Source organism: Gorilla gorilla, chromosome 4 (assembly GCF_029281585.2).
Source record: "Gorilla gorilla gorilla isolate KB3781 chromosome 4, NHGRI_mGorGor1-v2.1_pri, whole genome shotgun sequence".
NCBI lineage: Eukaryota > Metazoa > Chordata > Mammalia > Primates > Hominidae > Gorilla > Gorilla gorilla.
In genome coordinates, this window is record NC_073228.2 from 31,489,363 (window position 1) to 31,507,656 (window position 18,294).

Sequence of the window (18,294 nt, forward strand, 5' to 3'; positions counted from 1 at the left end):
ATAAAAAATTAGCTAGGCATGGTAACATACACCTGTAGTGCCAGTTACTTGGCAGAATTGCTTGAGCCCAGGATGCGGAGGTTGCAGTGAGCCAAGATCATGCTACTGCACTGCAGACAGGATGAGACTGTCTCACAAAAAAAAAAAAGGAATTGTAAGAACACTTTAAAAAAACACTATGCAGATGACAGCATTTGACAGATGAAGGGCATGTTTTCTAATACAGAAAGATCTAATACTAATCAGTTTGAAAAAGGCAGCTAAGGCAACTAATTCATGTCCCAAAAACCAGTTTACAGAAGAGGAAATATGAATGGCCAATGAACATTAAAAGATACTCAACTGAAATACAAATTCAAATGCAAGATGAATCCAGATTCAAGGTAATCATGACGATGAAGAAAGAAAATCTGGAGGAATTCAACTTAATTGTTACCTGGCTATAACAATTAAGGTAATACGGTATTGGCACATGGATTGACAAATAGACCAATGGATCAAAATCGACAGTCCAGAAACAGACTGACACATATACTATCACGTGTATTATGATAAAAGTGAGACAGCACTATGATAGGGAAAGGAAAGTCAAATTAATGGTATTGGTTAATTTCTGTATCAGGGAGGAAAGTATCTTGACTTTACCTCACACCACACACAAAAGTCATTTCCAGATAAATTGCTGATCTAAATATGAAAAAAGTTTTTTAGAAAAAAATTTTATGTCAGCAAAGATTAATTTGGATCTCAAAGTGGTTAAATATAAAGGAAGTGTGATAAATTGGTGCTATATTAAGATCAAGAACATCTCATCAAAAGATATCATTAAGCAAGTGAAGAGTCAAGCCACAGAGTGGGAGAAGATATTTGCAGTACCTGTATCTGACAAAGGACTCATTGTACACCTAAAGAACTGTACATTAATAGCAGAGAAAAGGCCCAGCATGGTGGCTCACGCCTGTAATCCCAGCACTTTGAGAGGCCAAGGCAGGGGATCACCTGAGGTCAGGAGTTCAAGACCAGCCTGGCCAACATGGTGAAACCCCATCTCCACTAAAAATAAAAAAAATTAGCCAGGCATGGTGACAGACACTTGTAATCCCAACTACTTGGGAGTCTGAGGCAGGAGAATTGCTTGGACCCAGGAGATGGAGGCTGCAGCGAGCTGAGATCGTGCCATTGCACTCCAGGCTGGGCGACACAGCGAGAAAAATACTCAGTTTTTTGTTTGTTTGTTTTTTGAAGAGAATTTGAATAGGCATCCCAAAAGAGACTATTCAAAAGGCCAAACATTTAGAAAGAAACTCAACGTTATTTTGTCTTCAGAGAAGTACTGTTTTACTGTACACCCATCACAGTGACTCAATGAAAATGTTAGCAAGAATATGGAGAAATAAAAAACTCTCATACATTGTTAATGGGAATATAAGTTGATATGCCATTTTGGAAAAGCAGCATTATCTACTAAAACTGAACATAAACATACCCTGTAACCCAGTAATGCTACTTCAAGATAATATACACTTATGAATGTTCATAGCACTGCTATTCATAATAGCCCAAAGGTGGAAACTGTCCAAATACCCATCAATAGAAGAATATTAATAAATAGTGGGATAGTCACGTAGTAGAATATTACACAATGAAAATGAATGAACAACAACTACTTGAAATAATATGAATGAATCTTACAAATGATAATGAGTGAAATAAACCAGTCACAGGAATATATACCAGAGGTTCCTAAACTTTCTCCCTTTATAACCCTTGGTTCATGGCAACCCCAGGCCAAAAGAAATACCTGACAGTTCTGTTTATTAAGTAGTTAGATTCAAAAAACTTCATATTATTTATGTCCTAACAACTTAAGATCTGTTTCTTAAAATGCACAAAAATTGAACGAAAAAAACTTTCATTCTTAGACAACCACATTAACTAATGGGATGTTTGTTTATTGGGCACTGTACAGCGTCTCAAACCTTGGAATCAGATTGGATACCACCACTCTCATCTGGTTTTTTGTTTTTTTTTTTTTTTGAGAGGGAGTCTCACTCTTCCTCCGAGGCAGGAGTGCAGTGGCATGATCTCTGCTCACTGCAACCTCTGCCTTCTGGGTTCAAGCAGTTCTGCCTCAGCCTCCCCAGTAGCTGGGATTACAGGTGCGTGTCACCACACCTGGCTAATTTTTTATATTTTTGGTAGAGACGGGTTTTCACCATGTTGGCCAAGCTGGTCTCCAACTCCTGACCTCAAGTGATCTGCCTGTCTCAGCCTCCCAGAATGTTGGGATTACAGGCGTGAGCCACTGCGCCCAGCTTCATCTGATGTTCCTTATTTTGCATATTACTCTTTTTATCACAGCAACCACTGAAAACACAGCTTCATAAAGATGTCATTGAAAGCAATGTAGTATACCAGTCTAGTAGTTGGTATAGTGCATTGCAGATGCTGAATGTTGTTTCTCTCAAATTAAGAATATCTAGCAGTGCCTCAGGGCACCTTGGTGCACAGTTTGGAAACTGGATGTGTAATATATGATCTCATTTATATGAAGTTCAAAACAGGCAAAATTTAGTTGTTGGAAGTTAGGAGACGCTATTCTTGGACAGTAGTGACGATGCAGGGACAGATATGAGGGGAGGCTTCTGAGATTCTGGTTATACTTTGTTATTATCTGGATGCTGGTTACAAGTGAAAAATTTATCAAGCTTCACATTTAAAATATGAGTTGTGCACTCTTCTGTATGCATGTTATACTTTGATTTAAAAATGTTAAAATAGGCTGGGCGTGGTGGCTCATGCCTGTAATCCCAGCACTTTGGAAGGCCAGGGTAGGTGGATCACCTGAGTTCAGGAGTTGGAGACCAGCCTTGCCAACATGGTGAAACCCCGTCTCTACTAAAAGTACAAAAATTAGGCATGGTGGCTGGTGCCTATAATCCCAGCTACTTGAAAGGCTGAGGCAGGAGATCTGCTTGAACCCAGGAGGTGGAGGTTGCAGTGAGCCGAGATCGTGCCACTGCACTCCATCCTGGGTGACAGGGTGAGACTCTGTCTCAAAAAAAAAAAAAAAAAAATTTAAAATAGGCCAGGCGCAGTGGTTCATGCCTGTAATCCCAGCACTTTGGGAGGCCGAGGTGGGTGGATTACTTGAGGTCAGGAATTCGACACCAGCCTGGACAACATAGTGAAACCCCGTCTCTACTAAACATACAAAAATTAGCTGGGCATGGTGGCAGATACCTGTAATCCCAGCTACTTGGGAGGCTAAGGCAGAAGAATCACTTGAACCTGGGAGGTGGCAGTTGCAATGAGCTGAGATTGCACTACTGCACCCCAGCCTGGGCGACAGAGTGAGACCCTGCCTCAAAAAAAAAGAAAAGTTTTAAAATAACATCAGCCTTCACCTGTCAGATTGTCATGCTTTAAAAATTCAAATCACTCATACCCTTTAACCAACAATACAATTTAAAGAATTTTTCCTCCAGGAATATTTGTTGAATGTGTGGAAAATCCTATTAGAGGATATTCAGTGTTTGTTCATAAACAGCATTGTTTATGATGGCAAAAATTGAAAACAACCATATGCTAATCAGGAATGGAATATCATAGTGCATTTATAAAGAATGAGTATTCTATATATACTAGAGATGCCAGAACATAGAGCAAGTAGGGAGAATAAAAAGTTTGTTACAAAGTAGTATGAATAGAATCATCTTATGTGTGTGTTTTGTTTTTGTTTTTTTGGTAGAAACGGGGTCTGGCTCTGTTGCCCAGGCTGGTCTTGAATTCCTGGCATTAGGCGGTCTTCCTGCCTTGGCTTCCTAAAGTGCTGGTATTATAGGTATGAGCCATCTTGCCTAGCCTCCATTGTGGGTTTTTTGTTTGTTTGTTTTGAGACAGGGTCTTGCTCTGTTACCCAGGCTGGAATGCAGTGGTGCAATCACCACTTACTACAACCTCCACCTCGTAGGCTCAAGTGATCCTGCCTAGTAGCTGGGACTTACAGGTGTGTACTGCATGCTCAGCTAATTTTTGTATTTTTTGTAGAGATGAGATTTTGCCACATTGTTCAGGCTGGTGTTGAACTCCCGGGTTCAAGTGATCTTCCTGCCACAGCCTTTCAAAGTGTTGGGATTATAATGGCATGAGCCACCATGCCTGGCTGTTTTTTTTTTTTTTTTTTTAATGTGGGGAAAATATGTATATGTGTTTGCATTGAAAGAAGAATATAGGGGAACACAACAAAATTTTAATGGTGTTTACTCCAGGGGTAGGATCGCAGTTGCTTTTTACTTTGTACATATATGCTCTATTTTCTTTTTTTTTTCTGAGATGGAGTTTCATTCTTCTTGCCCAAGCTGGAGTGCAGTGGCATCTGCAACCTCTGCTTCCCAGGTTCAAGTGATTCTCCTGCCTCAGCCTCCCGAGCAGCTGGGATTACAGGCGCCCGCCACCACGCCCGGCTAATTTTTTGTATTTTTAGTAGAAATGGGGTTTCACCATGTTAGCCAGGCTGGTCTCGAACTCCTGACCTCAGGTGATCCTCCCGCTTTGGTCTCTCAAAGTGCTGGGATTACATATGTGAGCCACCGCGCCCGCCCTCAAAATAAAAATGTAGAAAACATTGATTTTGGTGGATCTATCTTGACAACCATATTTCTCTGTGAGAAGCTTCAGCTGTTCCTCCTTCTTCGTGTCCATCTTCTGAAATGCCCTGTTGGCATTATAGTACAAAACCACAAGTTATCTGTCACAAAAATTGAATCCCGATAGGTGATCACAAGCATTCTTGGCAACAAAGATGTCTTCATAGACCACATAAGCTGTTCCTCTAGTTTCAGGTGTGTTCTCCACTCTGATTTGATGAATAGGTCCATATTTCCCAAATATACATTGATTCAGCTGTGATTGTGTATGGCAAATTTCTTATATACAATATCCGATTTACTTCAGGTGGAAGTCGAATGCTCGCCCTCTTGGCCGCTTGCACTGCTGTCTTGGCAGGCTGATGAGGTTACTGTAGCAAATACTGAAATTCTTCTGGACACCTTCCGAGCTCGCTGGGTTTCAGGCACTGCACAGCGTCAGGGGTGGGACATCAACACCCAAGTACTGCTGGAACCTGTTATAGCACCCACGGAATAGCGCTGTCTCACGCCAAGATGCGACCATGTAGCGTTCCCTTTTGAATAGACTTCCCGGGGCCAAAAAAAAAAAAGAAAAAAGAAAAAAAAATTTTTTTTCTAAGTGAAGACTTTCAGACTTATTTCTGAAACTGTATACTAGATATTCAGCATTCTTTTTTTTTGTCGTTTCTTTTCTTTTCCTTTTTTTTTTTTTTTTTTTTTTTTTTTTAGATGGAGTCTCACTCTGTTGCCTAGGCTGGAGTGTAATGGTGCAGTCTCGGCTCACTGCAACCTCCACCTCCTGGGTTCAAATGATTCTCCTGCCTCAGCCTCCTGAGTAGCTGGGACTACAGGTGCGTGCCATCACACCCGACTATTTTTTGTATTTTTAGTAGAGATGGGGTTTCACTATGTTGGCCAGTCTGGTCTCGAACTTCTGACCTCGTGATCCTCCCGCCTCAGCCTCCCAAAGTGTTGGGATTACAGGTGTGAGCCACCGCACCCAGCCCTATTCAACATTCTTGAGGTGCTAACCAGTACTGTTAAAATAAGTAAAAAGCCAGCAAAGTCAACTGAAAAACTATAGCAGTAAGATAATTCAGTAAAGGGGCTGATTACACGTTTATAATTAAAAATTCAATTTTTCTGTATGCAATATAGGAAGGATTATATCTGACTCAAAATAATAAAACACCTCTTTGGGAGGCCGAGGCGGGCGGATCACGAGGTCAGGAGAGCGACACCATCCTGGCTAACACGGTGAAACCCCGTCTCTACTAAAAAATACAAAAAATTAGCTGGGCGTGGTGGTGGGCGCTTGTAGTCCCAGCTACTCGGGAGGCTGAGGCAGGAGAATGGCTTGAACCCGGGAGGCAGAGCTTGCAGTGAGCCGAGATTGGGCCACTGTACTCCAGCCTGGGTGACAGAGCGAGACTCCATCTCAAAAAAATAATAATAATAATAAAAAAACACCTCAAGGAGTGAGACCAAAAAGACACCCAAAAGTCTTCAGTAAATGTAGAAGAGCCAATATTTTGTTCCTAGATTGGAAGATTTGGGGTTTTAAAGATGTAACTTTTCCCAGAATCTATGTATTCAGTGTGAACTTAATCAGAATCCCCAGAACAGTTCTTAGAACCAAGTTAAAAATTTTAAAAATGTGTAGTGGGAAAAAATATATCTTTATATAATAGAGGATTAAAGTTTATTAAGCATATTCAAAACTCTTGCAAATCAATAAGAAAAGGAGAACTGAAAAGAAGTGTGCCATTATGTTGACAGTGATTTTCCTCTGTAGATGGTAAAAATCAGCAATTATTTTTGAAATTCCCTGCATTTTCTAATGTTTTTAAAAACATAAATGCTGAAATCAGAGGAAACAAGTGTTTTACAGTTGGTTATCTAGAATACAGAATGAGTTTTCTTATAGAGACAGGAAGTGTTTTCTTTTTTCTTTTTCTTTTTTTTTTTTTCCGATGGAGTCTTGCTCTGTCGCCAGGCTGGAATACAGTGATGCGATCTCGGCTCACCGCAACCTCTGCCTTCCGAGTTCAAGTGTTTCTCCTGCCTCAGTCTGCTGAGTAGCTAGGATTACAGGCACACAACACCACGCCCAGCTAATTTTTGTATTTTTAGTAGAGACGGGGTTTCACCATGTTGGCCAGGATGGTCTCGATCTCCTGACCTCATGATCCACCCACCTCGGCTTCCCAGAGTGCTGGGATTACAGGCGTGAGCCACCGCGCCCGGCAGAAAGTGTTCTCTTATAGCTATACTGCCCTCTCCTTTTGTCTCATGGAAACACTTCTGATTTTCACCACATATTGGTAGCGAAACTTCAAGAAGAGAAGCTGAGAGACTTATCCCAAATGTAGAGATTGCTGGTATATATTGTGTTATGTATGACTGGTTATCACTGACTAGGCCTTACATCTAACTAGATTTTTGTTTTGAACTTCCATTTGTGCTGTGGTAACATCTCCTACCACTAACAAAATCATACTATCTTGAAAATTATGCCATTTTCCTATAAAGTGAGGTATAGAGTTGGAGCATCTGGGTAAATACACATAAGTTCATTCTTTTAACCATTGGGGGGAAAAACTCTTAATTTCTTGTTTCATGGATGATTGACCTAGTGACATCATCATCATAAATGGACAGCATATTTAAGTTTTAGTAAAGGGTTGCCCTTTTATTTGAATATTATCTGAAATGACACTTTAACGAAGCAACAGATAAAGGACATTAAATGTAAGGTATAAAGTACAAAGAAAAGGAATATCAATATTCTAATATAATGTTTTTCAGAGTACATTTCAGATGATTTTTTTTTCCCCAGAAACAGGATCTCACTTTGTCGCCCAGGCTCTGGTGTAGTGGAGCAATTATGGCTCACTGCGGCCTCAACCTCCCAGGCTCAGGCAGACCTCCCACCTCAGCCTCCCAAGTACCTGGGGCACACGCCACCATGCTTGGCCAATTTTTTTATTTTTTGTAGCGATGGGGGTCTCCCTATGTTGTCCAGGCTGGCCTTAAACTCCTGGGCTCAAGCAATCCTCCCACCTTGGCCTCCCAGAGTGCTGGGATTACAGGTGTGACCCACCATGCCCAACATCAGATGAGTTTTTTACTTTTTAAAATTATTTGTTTTGAGACAGGATTTTGCTGTGTTGTCCAGGCTGGAGTCCAGTGGTATAATCATGACTCACTGCAGCCTCGACCTTCAGGGCTCAAGTGATCCTTCCACCTCAGCCACCCAAGTAGTTCAGACTACAGATATGTACTACCACGTCTGGCTAATTTTTTATTTTTTGTGGAGTTGGGGGTCTTGCTACATTGCCCAGGCTGGTCTCAAACTCCTGGTCTCAAGCAATCCTCTTGTCTCGGCTTGCCAAATTGCTGGGATTACAGGTGTGAGCCACTGTGCTAGCCTTCAGATGAGTTTTGAGATCAGAGGATAATAATAAATGAATCATGTAAGTGACGATAACTCATGTTTGTTAAATGAAACATATTCTTTTATGTTAGAGGTAAAGGATACATTTACAAGACTTTCTTTTTTAAAAAATTAAATACATACAGAAATAGAATAATGGATTCCTATGTCTATCACCTAGCTTTAACAATTATCGATTCTGGCCAGTCTTGTTACTGAATCTGTTCTCCCATTCACTTTCCCCTTTCATGTGATATTTGGAAGCAAATCTAGACATCAGATGATTTCTTTGTTGTTGTTTTTTGTGTTTTTTGAGATGGAGTTTCACTGTTGTTGCCCAGGCTGGAGTGCAGTGGTGCAATCTCAGCTCACCACAACCTCCACCTCCTGGGTTCAAGCAATTCTCCTGCCTTAGCCCTCCGGGTAGCTGCGATTACAGGCATGTGCCACCACGCCCGGCTAATTTTGTATTTTTAGTAGAGATGGGGTTTTTCTATGTTAGTCAGGCTGGTCTCAAACTCCCAACCTCAGGTGATCCGCCTGCCTAGGCCTCCTAAAGTGCTGGGATTACAGGCGTGAGCCACCACACCTGGCCAGGTAATTTCATCTAGAAATATTTTAGTAACTACCACACTATTATAACACCTGAGGAAAATGAACAGTAATTCCTTAATGTTCTTAAATGTGCAGTCACTGTTCAAATTTTCAGTAGTTTCAAACTTTTTTTTTTTTTTTTTTGAGACGGAGTCTCACTCTGTCGCCCAGGTTGGAGTGCAGTGGCGCAATCTTGGCTCACTACAACCTTCGCCTCCCAGGTTCAAGCAATTCTCCTGCCTTAGCCTCCTGGTAGCTGGGACTACAGGCACACACCACCATGCCTGGCCAATTTTTGTATTTTTATTAGAGACGGGGTTTCACCATGCTGGCCAAGTTTGTCTTGAACTCCTGACCTTGTGATCCACCTGCCTCAGCCTCCCAAAGTGCTGGGATTACGGCCATGAGCCACCACGCCTGGACTCAAATGTGTATATTTTTATAGTTTGCTTGTTTGGATCAGGATGCAGGTAAGTTCCACATGTTAGCATTTTCTTGATACACCTCTTGAGTCTCTCTTGATCTATAGTTTACCTTTCCTTCTGTTTTATTTTCTTTGCAATTTACTTGTTAAGAAACACATTTGTTTGTCCTGTAGACTTTAAAGAGTTTCCTGAAGTCTAGATTTTGCTGATCAGTATATACAGCATTTTCATCTCCCCTCAGAAACACCTGGGTGTTTTTGCATTTGTCTGTCTGGAGACTTCATGGGTTTCACTGGTTTCAGGCTAGTTTTTAATGCCAGATTCTGAGTTTGGGGTCTGTAAATCATCTCGGTAGTGTCAATTTGGACTAGGTACCCATGTGTGTCCTGGACTGGAGGTTTCAGTTTTTCATAGGAGACTGCTAAGGCTAGAGGAGATGTTCTAGACTTCTTTAGGCAGGTAGTTAATCTCCAGGTCTCTTTGCTTACAGGATATGCTGCCTCAGCTCCTTTCTGGTCTTTGATACTCTAGCTTGAAACCATTCAGAGGTATAAACTACTCTGTTTTCCTTCTTTCCTAGCTGCTTTCAAGTTTGTGTTTTCTTAATTTTTGGCAACTGTGGAGTTTCTATGCTTGGTTTCAATTTAGCTATTTATCCAAAAGTTATTTTGTGATTTTTTTTAATATATATCCAGCCTTTCTGTGTCCGAAAAAGGGTTGAAAGGTTAGCATCTTTGTCAGTGCTGTTATGTGCCATATTGCTAGAAGTGTTACTAGCAATTCCTCTGCATCTGAAGTTCTTGGAGTGGATATTTTATCTGTATTCTTAAAGCAGTTTGCCTACCTTCATCATATAATCTGTGAACATTATTTTTCTGTTCTGAAAGATTCTAAATTTTTTTAAATCAGAGAACAGTTCTACCAAAAACTACACAAATTAGCCAGGCATTGGTGGCTCGCACCTGTAGTCCCAGCTACTCCGGAGGCTGAGGCTGGAGAATCGCTTGAGCCCAGGAAGCGGAGGCTGCAGTGAGCTGGGATTTCATTGCTGCACTCCAGCCTGGGTGGCAGAGTGAGACCCTGTCTCCAAAAAAAAAAAAGAAGGAAAAAAAAGAAACAACTTGGCTGGGTGTAGCAGGGTGTGTCTTTAGTTGTAGCTACTTGGGAGGTTGAGGTGGGAGAATCGCTTGAGCCCAGGAGTTGGAGGCTGCAGTGAGCTATGATCACGCCACTGCACTCCAGCCAAGGTGACAGTGAGACCCTGATTCAAAAACATGAAAATGAAAGGTGCTTATAGTCTGATTGGAGAGGCAGTAGTCAACTGTGTGAAAGTGAGGTTTTTCCCAAAGTATCAAATTTACCAACCGGATTAATCTCGATAATTTCAGTAAATAAGGATGTAATATAATAACAATACTAAATAATTGATTCCCTAATTATAAACTCCAGAGTAGAGACTGTGTCTTGAATTTTTTTGTGTCTTCTGAGGTTCTGAGTTCCATCCAAAGTAAGTAAGTACCAATTTGGGTTATTCATTTAGAAAATATTTAAGGGGGCCAGGCATTGTGGCTCATGCTTGTAATCCCAGCACTTTGGGAGGCTGAGGTAGGCAGCTCACGTGAGGTCAGGAGTTCTAGACCAGCCTGGCCAGCATGGCAAAATCCCATCTCTACTAAAAGTATAAAAATTAGCCGGGCATGGTGGTACACGCCTTTAATCCCAGCTATTTGGGAGACTGAGGCACGAGAACCACTTGAACCCAGGAGGCGGAGGTTGAAGTGAGTCAAGATTTTGCCACTGCACTCTAGCTTGGGTGATGGAATGAGACTCTGTCTCAAAAAAAAAAAGAAAAAAGAAAAATATTTAATGGGGCAAGGATTGAAAAACTACTTACTGGGTACTGTTTCGCTACTTGGGTATGGGTTCAGTTGAAGCCCACACCCCAGCATTATGCAATATAACCGTGTAACAAGCCTGCAAATGTACCCCTGAATCTAAAATTTTTGAAAAGAGAGGAAAGAAAAAAATTTTTTTTTTTTGAGATGGAGTCTCGCTCTGTCGCCAGGCTGGAGTGCAGTGGCGTGATTTCAGCTCACTGCAACCTCTGCCTCCCAGGTTCAAGAGATTCTCCTGCCTCAGCTTCCCGAGCAGCTGGGACTACAGGCATCCGCCACCATGCCCAGCTAATTTTTGTATTTTTAGTAGAAACGGGGTTTCACCATGTTGGCCAGGATGGTCTCGATCTCTTGACCTCGTGATCTGCCCACCTCGGCCTCCCAAAGTGCTGGCATTACAGGCATGAGCCACCGCGCCCGGGTGAAAATATTTTTTTAAAAAAAGAAAATATTGAATGTATATCTTGTACTAGGCACTGTGCTAGGTATTGGGAATATAGTGGTGACTGTAGTCACCTCATAGAATGTAGAGTGTGATGGAATAATATATTTAACAAATGACTGTTTAAGTGAATGCATGCATGTCTTAATGCTACTGTGGAGGTAAAAAAAAACAGTGTGTCATGAGAAAGTTTAACAGGACATAGAATTTAGATTGCTGAGTCAGGGGAAGAGCTCTGTGAGGAAGTGACATAGTGTAGTTGAGAGGATTTGGATGAGTTATAAACTAACCAGGCAAAGAATCATGTTACCAGTGCTTCATGTAGAGGTAGTAGCATATGTGTGCAAAAGTTATGAGCCAAAAGAAAGCTAAGGTGGCAGGAGTGTAGGAGACAGGGAGAAACAATAGTAAACGATGAGGTCAGATATATCGGCAGGCGTCAAGGCCAGGGGCAGTGGCTCAGGCCGGTAATCCCAGCACTTTGGGAGGCCTAGGTGGGAGTATCACTTGAGCCCAAGAGTTTGTACACCAGGCTAGGCAACATAGTGTGACCCCGTCTCTACAGAAAAAATGGAAAAATTAGCCAGGCATGGTTGTGCACGCCTGTAGTACCAGCTACTATCTGGGGCTGAGGTGGGTGCATTGCTTGAGCCCAGGAAGGAGATTGAGGCTCCAGTGAGTCATGATCATGCCACTGCCCTCCAGCTTGTGAGACAGAGGCCAGACTGTCTCCCAGGGAGAAAAAAAAAAGAAAGGCCAGGCATGGTGGCTCACACCTGTAGTCCCAGCACTTTGGGAGGCCGAGGCAGGTGGATCACCTAGGTCAGGAGTTCGAGAACAGCCTGGCCAACATGGTGAAACCCCATCTCTACTAAAAATACAGAAATTAGCTGGGCATGGTGGCAGGTGCCTGTAATCCCAGCTACTCAAGACACTGAGGCATGAGAATTGCTTGAACCTGGGAGGCAGAGGTAGTGAGCCCAAGTGGCACCACTACACTCCAGCCTGGGCGACAAGAGTGAAACTCCATCTCAAAAAAAAAAAAAAAAAAAAAAACCGCAGGGGTCAGGTGGCTTTTAGGATCTCAGAGGTAACATTAATAAAGATTTTGGATTATGGGCCAGGCGCGATGGCTCACACCTCTAATCCCAGCACTTTGGGAGGCCACGGTGGGCGGATCACAAGGTCAGGAGATCGAAACTATCCTGGCTAACACCGTGAAACCCTGTCTCTACTAAAAATACAAAAAATGAGCTAGCCATGGTGGCGGGCGCTTGTAGTCCCAGCTACTTTGGAGGCTGAGGCAGGAGAATGGCGTGAACCCGGGAGGCGGAGCTTGCAGTGAGCCAAGATTGTGCCACTGCACTCCAACCTAGGCGACAGAGCGAGACTCCATCTCAAAAAGAAAAGATTTTGGATTATGTTCTACATCGGGGGTGCCATTTAAATAAAGATTTTAAACAAGAGAATGGCATGATATGAGTTACTTTTTTACAAGATTATTCTGGTTACTGTGTGGACTGTAATTTTGAGGGAGACAAGAGTGGTAATGGAGAGACTAATTCTATCAAACCTTTACAGTAATCTAGGTGAAATATTTGAGATATAAATCCTATACCATATATATAAGCATTGTATTATTTCAGATTTTTATATGGATGCATATATAATGTAGATATACAATTTAGAAGCCAAAGTGGAATTTTATTACACGTTTCAGGAACTTGTTCACTTCATATAACATGGCCATTTTTCCTTGATAACAGCCCCTTTTCATTTCTGAAGTTTTGGCTATTTAAAGACTCTCTGAGAAAGTTCCAAACATGAATGAGATGCACAGGTTTCATTGATATGTGTGAGTGTGTGCATGCAATTATGTGCCTTCGGTTTTTCTTAGAACATAGGTGTTTTTTGGTTGGTTGGTTGTTTTTGAGACAGAGTCTCAGTGTCACCCAGGCTGGAGTGCAGTGCGCGATATCAGCTTATTGCAACCTCCGCCTCCTGACTTTGAGCAATTCTTATGCCTCAGCTTCCCAAGTAGCTGGGACACGCAACCATGCCGGGCTGATTTTTATATTTTTGGTATAGTCAGGGTTTCGCCATGTTGGCCAGGCTGATCTTGAATTTTATGTGATGTGATGCTTAGGAAAGCAATGTTAGCAGGTAGCTTTTAATACTGCTATGATATAATTTTTTACCATTTAAAACTTCGATAAATCTGGAATTCCTTTTTGTTACATTTTATCAGGTAGGCATCTTTGTTTACCCGTTTTTATGCACTCTTAAGTAATTTTTTTCTTTCCTCAGTGATCTTAAAATGCTTCTTTTGTCATACGTTGGTATTTATATACATTAAGGTCTGTTTTTGCACTTTGCATTTTGTTCTGTTGGTTGGTCTGTCTTCATAACTGTATAATACTGTTTTAATTGTATTTTATTATCTGTTTTTATATCTGGTGGGAGATAATTTGCCTACTTCTAGAAATAAGCTTGTTTTCCCTTTCTTTAAGGTACGAACAGCTAAAAGTAGTTGATATAGCCCTTTAATAGCTTCATTATGCTACGGGTACATAATATAAACACTGTAATGAACTAAAATAAGTTTTAAAAATCTTATATGAGAATCATTACCGGAACAAAAAGTATCAGTTTCCTCTCTTCTAAGCTCTGTTTCATAAGATGTTTGAATCTATGAGGGGATTAACCTTTAAATCTTCTATCATTTCTGTAAAAATATTTTAAATTGTCCATTTAATACTTTTAAAAATTTCCTTTTATATTATCTTCAAGAGGCAATATAGGGTAAGTTGTTAAGAACATGGATGTAGGGACAGACTGCCTGGGTCAGATTCCTGCTTTGCCCATCCTAATTATATGATTTTGAGAAGGTTACAGTTTCCTCATCTGTAAAAGGATAAAATGAATAATTTATGAAAAGCACTGACAACAGTGCCTGACACATAAAAGATCTCTGTATGATTAGAAGTTATTTTTATTCTGGATTGGTATCCAAAAACCCCTTTAATTCATAAAATGTCTTAATTTCAGGCCGGGCACGGTGGCAGACACCTATAATCCCAGCACATTGGGAGGCTAAGGCAGGCGGATCACCTGAGGTCAGGAGTTCAAGACCAGCCTGGCCAACATGGTGAAACCCCATCTCTACTAAAAATAGAAAAATTAGCTGGGCGTGGTGGCGGGTGCCTGTAATCCCAGCTACTCCAGAGGCTGAAGCAAGGGAATCACTTGAACCTGAGAGGTGGAGGTTGCAGTGAGTCAAGGTCACGCCACCGTACTCCAGCCTGGGCAACGAGAGCAAAACTCTGTCTCAAAAAAAAAAAAAAATTACTTTGCGTTTTTTAGATAAACTTGGTAAGGATGAGTTGAAACAAATTACCCTTTCCCGACAATTTAAATGTGAGCGCATTTTAGCTAGAGAAACTCATGCCTGTAATCCCAGCACTTTGGAAGGCTGAGGCGGGCGGATCATGAGGTCAAGAAATCGAGACCATCCTGGCTAACATGTTGAAACCTTGTCGCCACTAAAAATACAAAAATTACCTGGGCGTGGTGTCCCACGCCTGTAGTCCAGGCTATTCGGGAGGCTGAGGCAGAAGAATCGCTTGAACCCAGGAGGTGGAGGTTGCAGTGAGCTGAGATCATGCCACTGCACTCCAGCCTGGTGACAGAGTGAGAGACTCTGTCCCAAAAAAAAAAAAAAAGAAAAAAGAAAATTTAAACAGCCAAATATCAAATATAGACTCTCATTTAGTAGGATACACCAGTTTCAGTCATTAAAGGAATACAGTGAATTGTAAGATAACATTAAATGTTGTTTTTAGGCAAAGTAGTTGTATAACTTGTTTTTGTTTATTCTTTTTTTGTTTTTTTTGAGACAGAGTTTTGCTCCGTCACCCAGGCTGGAGTGCAGTGGCGCGATCTTGGCTCCTTGCAACCTCTGTCTTACGAGTTCAAGCGATTCTCTCCCAGCCTCCCGAGTAGCTGGGATTACAGGTGCCTGCCACCATGGCCTGTTTAATTTTTATATTTTTAGTAGAGACAGGATTTCTCCATGTTGGCCAGTCTGGTCTCGAACTGTTGACCTCAGCTGATCCACCCCCCCGCCTTGGCCTCCCAAAGTGCTGGGATTACAGGCGTGAGCCACCATGCCCAGCCTGTTTATTCTATTTTTAAAAAGAAATTCTAAGCCTTAAGTTTGATAATGAAAAGTCAGTCATTTTGGTAAGAAGCTAAGATTGTTGTCTTAGTGTTTTTGGAGTGTATGTTTGTATTTATTTTGGTAACTGTTCTGTTGCAAATCAGAAATTTATCATCTTGTTAAGCCCATGTTATAAGAATATGGTCGTAAGTTCTCAGCTTTATTTTCCCTGAGTTATTCTGTTTTGGTTGTCAAGTAAATAAGATAGCAGTTAATAGTAGTGAATTTTACAGCATGCATTCCCAGAAGCTCTTACTTTTCTATAGCAGAAAACAGAGTCCTCTATAAGGACAGCAAATATAGGCTGAACGCAGTGGCTCACGCCTGTAACCCCAGCACTCAGAGAGTCTGAGGCAGGAAGATCACTTGAGCCCAGGAGTTAGAGACTGCAGTGCTGCATTGAGCTATAATTGTGCCACTATACTGCAGCCTGGATGACAGAGTAAGACCATTAAAAAATAAATAAATAAATAAAAATAACAAATCTTTCCTGCTGAAGGTTTTAATGTTAACATAAATGTCTAACTATTACATGAAGATAACATTTCTGCCTTTCCTTCGTGAGCATGTGGTGGTCCCTGTCCCCTCTCCCCTCCAGCAGTTATAGATTTTTTGAAGCAGTCATTATGGATTTGGATTAATATATTTACCTAATTTGACCTGACCTCCATTGTGACTAGTGATTTGTGCCCAGGAGTGTGCTGAGGTTTTATTATGTTTTCCATGCACCAAGTAAACTGGCCCATTTGGAGAGTGACCTTGTCTTCTTTATGAAACCCATGTTCTCATCAACTGAGCTGTTAAATGCCTGTAATATAAAGTCAAATAAATCCTGCTTTCTAAGGCACTGTATTATTTATATAGCATGTGTAAATTTAGAAGCATTTGGTCTTGAGGTCAGGAGTTCAAGACCATCCTGGCCAACATGGTGAAACCCCGTCTCTACTAAAAATACAAAAAAAAAATTAGGCATGGTGATGCATGCCTGTAATCCTAGCTACTAAGGATGCTGAGGTGGGAGGATTGCTTGAACCCGGGAGGCAGAGGTTGCAGTGAGCCGAGATTGCACCACTACACACTCTTGGGTATTGTATCGCCTGGGCAGCAGAGCAAGACTGTCTCAAAAAGCATTTGGTGACATTGAGGCGGGGTTGCAGGGAGGGACAATAGTATTTGTCTTTCTGTTTATTTATTTATAATTTTTTTGAGACAGGGTCTCACTCTCACCCAGGCTGTATTCTAGAGACAGGGTGTCACTGTGTTGCCCAGGCTGGTCTCCAAATCCTGGGCTCAAGCAGTCCCCTTGCCTCAACCTCCCAAATAGCTGAGACTACAGGTGCATGCCACCACACCTAGCGAATTTATTTATATTTTATAAATAGGGTCTTGCTGTGTTGCCCAGGCCTGTCTCAAACTCCGGCCTCAAGCAATACTCCCTCCTTTGCCTCCTTAGTAGCTGGAATGACAGGATCAAACCACAGCGCCCAGCCTTAAAATGTTATTTTAAATTGTAGTTCTAAAAAGTCAGAATGTATAAACGATTATGGCATAATTAGAAATCCTGCCATCCTGTATTACTATTGACATGCTCTACTATTGGTGTGTTTTTGACGTGTTATACCCAGGACTGAACTGAGATTTTTGAGGTGGCCATATTGACCAGCTCTGTTTTCTGGACATTATCTTTGCTATTATTTTGATAATTTTACATCGACTCTCCAGTTTTGTTTAAGTAAAAAAGTTAACAGTTTAACATGATTTTTATCTGTATTTAATAAATACATAATTATACAGCACTTTGTAGTACTTGCCATGTTCCAGGTACTGTTCTAGGTGGTTTACAAATACCAATTTGTAACGATTATATGCAACTATTAAAATATTTTTATATGAATTGTAGAAATTTGTTAGTGTTACATTTCTCTTAACATAAGCATCTTTCCTGAAATTAATCAAATTACATTTATCAAATATGACTAAAGTAAAAACAAGAATTAAATTGCAAAATTTTTAAGTCATTTGTTTTTTATTTCAGCTTTACCAACAGGGACGCTTATGTCAACTGGGCAGTGAATTTTGTGAATTGGAAGTTTTTGCTAAAGTACTGAGAGCTTTGGATAAAAGGTAAATTCTTTTTTAAAAAATTGTAAAATATACATAACATAAAATTTACCATTTTAACCGAATTGAGTGGCATTAAGTATATTCACATTGTGGGCTGGGTGCTGTAGCTTACGCCTGTAATCCCAGCACTTTGGGAGGCTGAGGTGGGCAGATCACGAGGTCAGATCGAGACCTTCCTGGCTAACGTGATGAAACCCTGTCTCTACTAAAAATACAAAAAATTAGCTGGGCGTGGTGGTAGGTGCCTTAGTCCCAGCTACTTGGGAGGCTGAGGCAGGAAAATGGTGTGAACCTGGGAGGCGGAGCTTGCAGTGAGCCAAGATCGCGCCACTGCACTCCAGCCTGGGCGACAGAGCAAGACTCCGTCTCAAAAAAAAAGTATATTCACATTGTGCAACCATCAACACCATTCATTTCCAGAACTTTTTCATTACCGTGAACAAAAACTCCTTACCCACTAAATAGTAACTCCCCATTCTCTCTTTCCCTTATCCTGTGTAGCCACCATTGTACTTTAGATGAGTTTGA

General features: G+C 41.2%; 1 protein-coding gene and 1 pseudogene across 1 annotated transcript in view; one reads left to right on the forward strand and one right to left on the reverse strand.

Moving 5' to 3' along the window:
- APPBP2 (amyloid beta precursor protein binding protein 2) overlaps positions 1–18,294 on the forward strand; it is an 84,597-nt gene that overhangs the window by 9,546 nt on the left and 56,757 nt on the right. The window contains exon 2 of the mRNA XM_031011304.3: positions 17,678–17,766. Within this exon, the coding sequence (XP_030867164.1) occupies positions 17,678–17,766 (89 nt within the window). The remainder of the gene's footprint in view (positions 1–17,677; positions 17,767–18,294) is intronic.
- LOC134758417 (splicing factor 3B subunit 6-like) lies at positions 665–13,173 on the reverse strand (annotated as a pseudogene).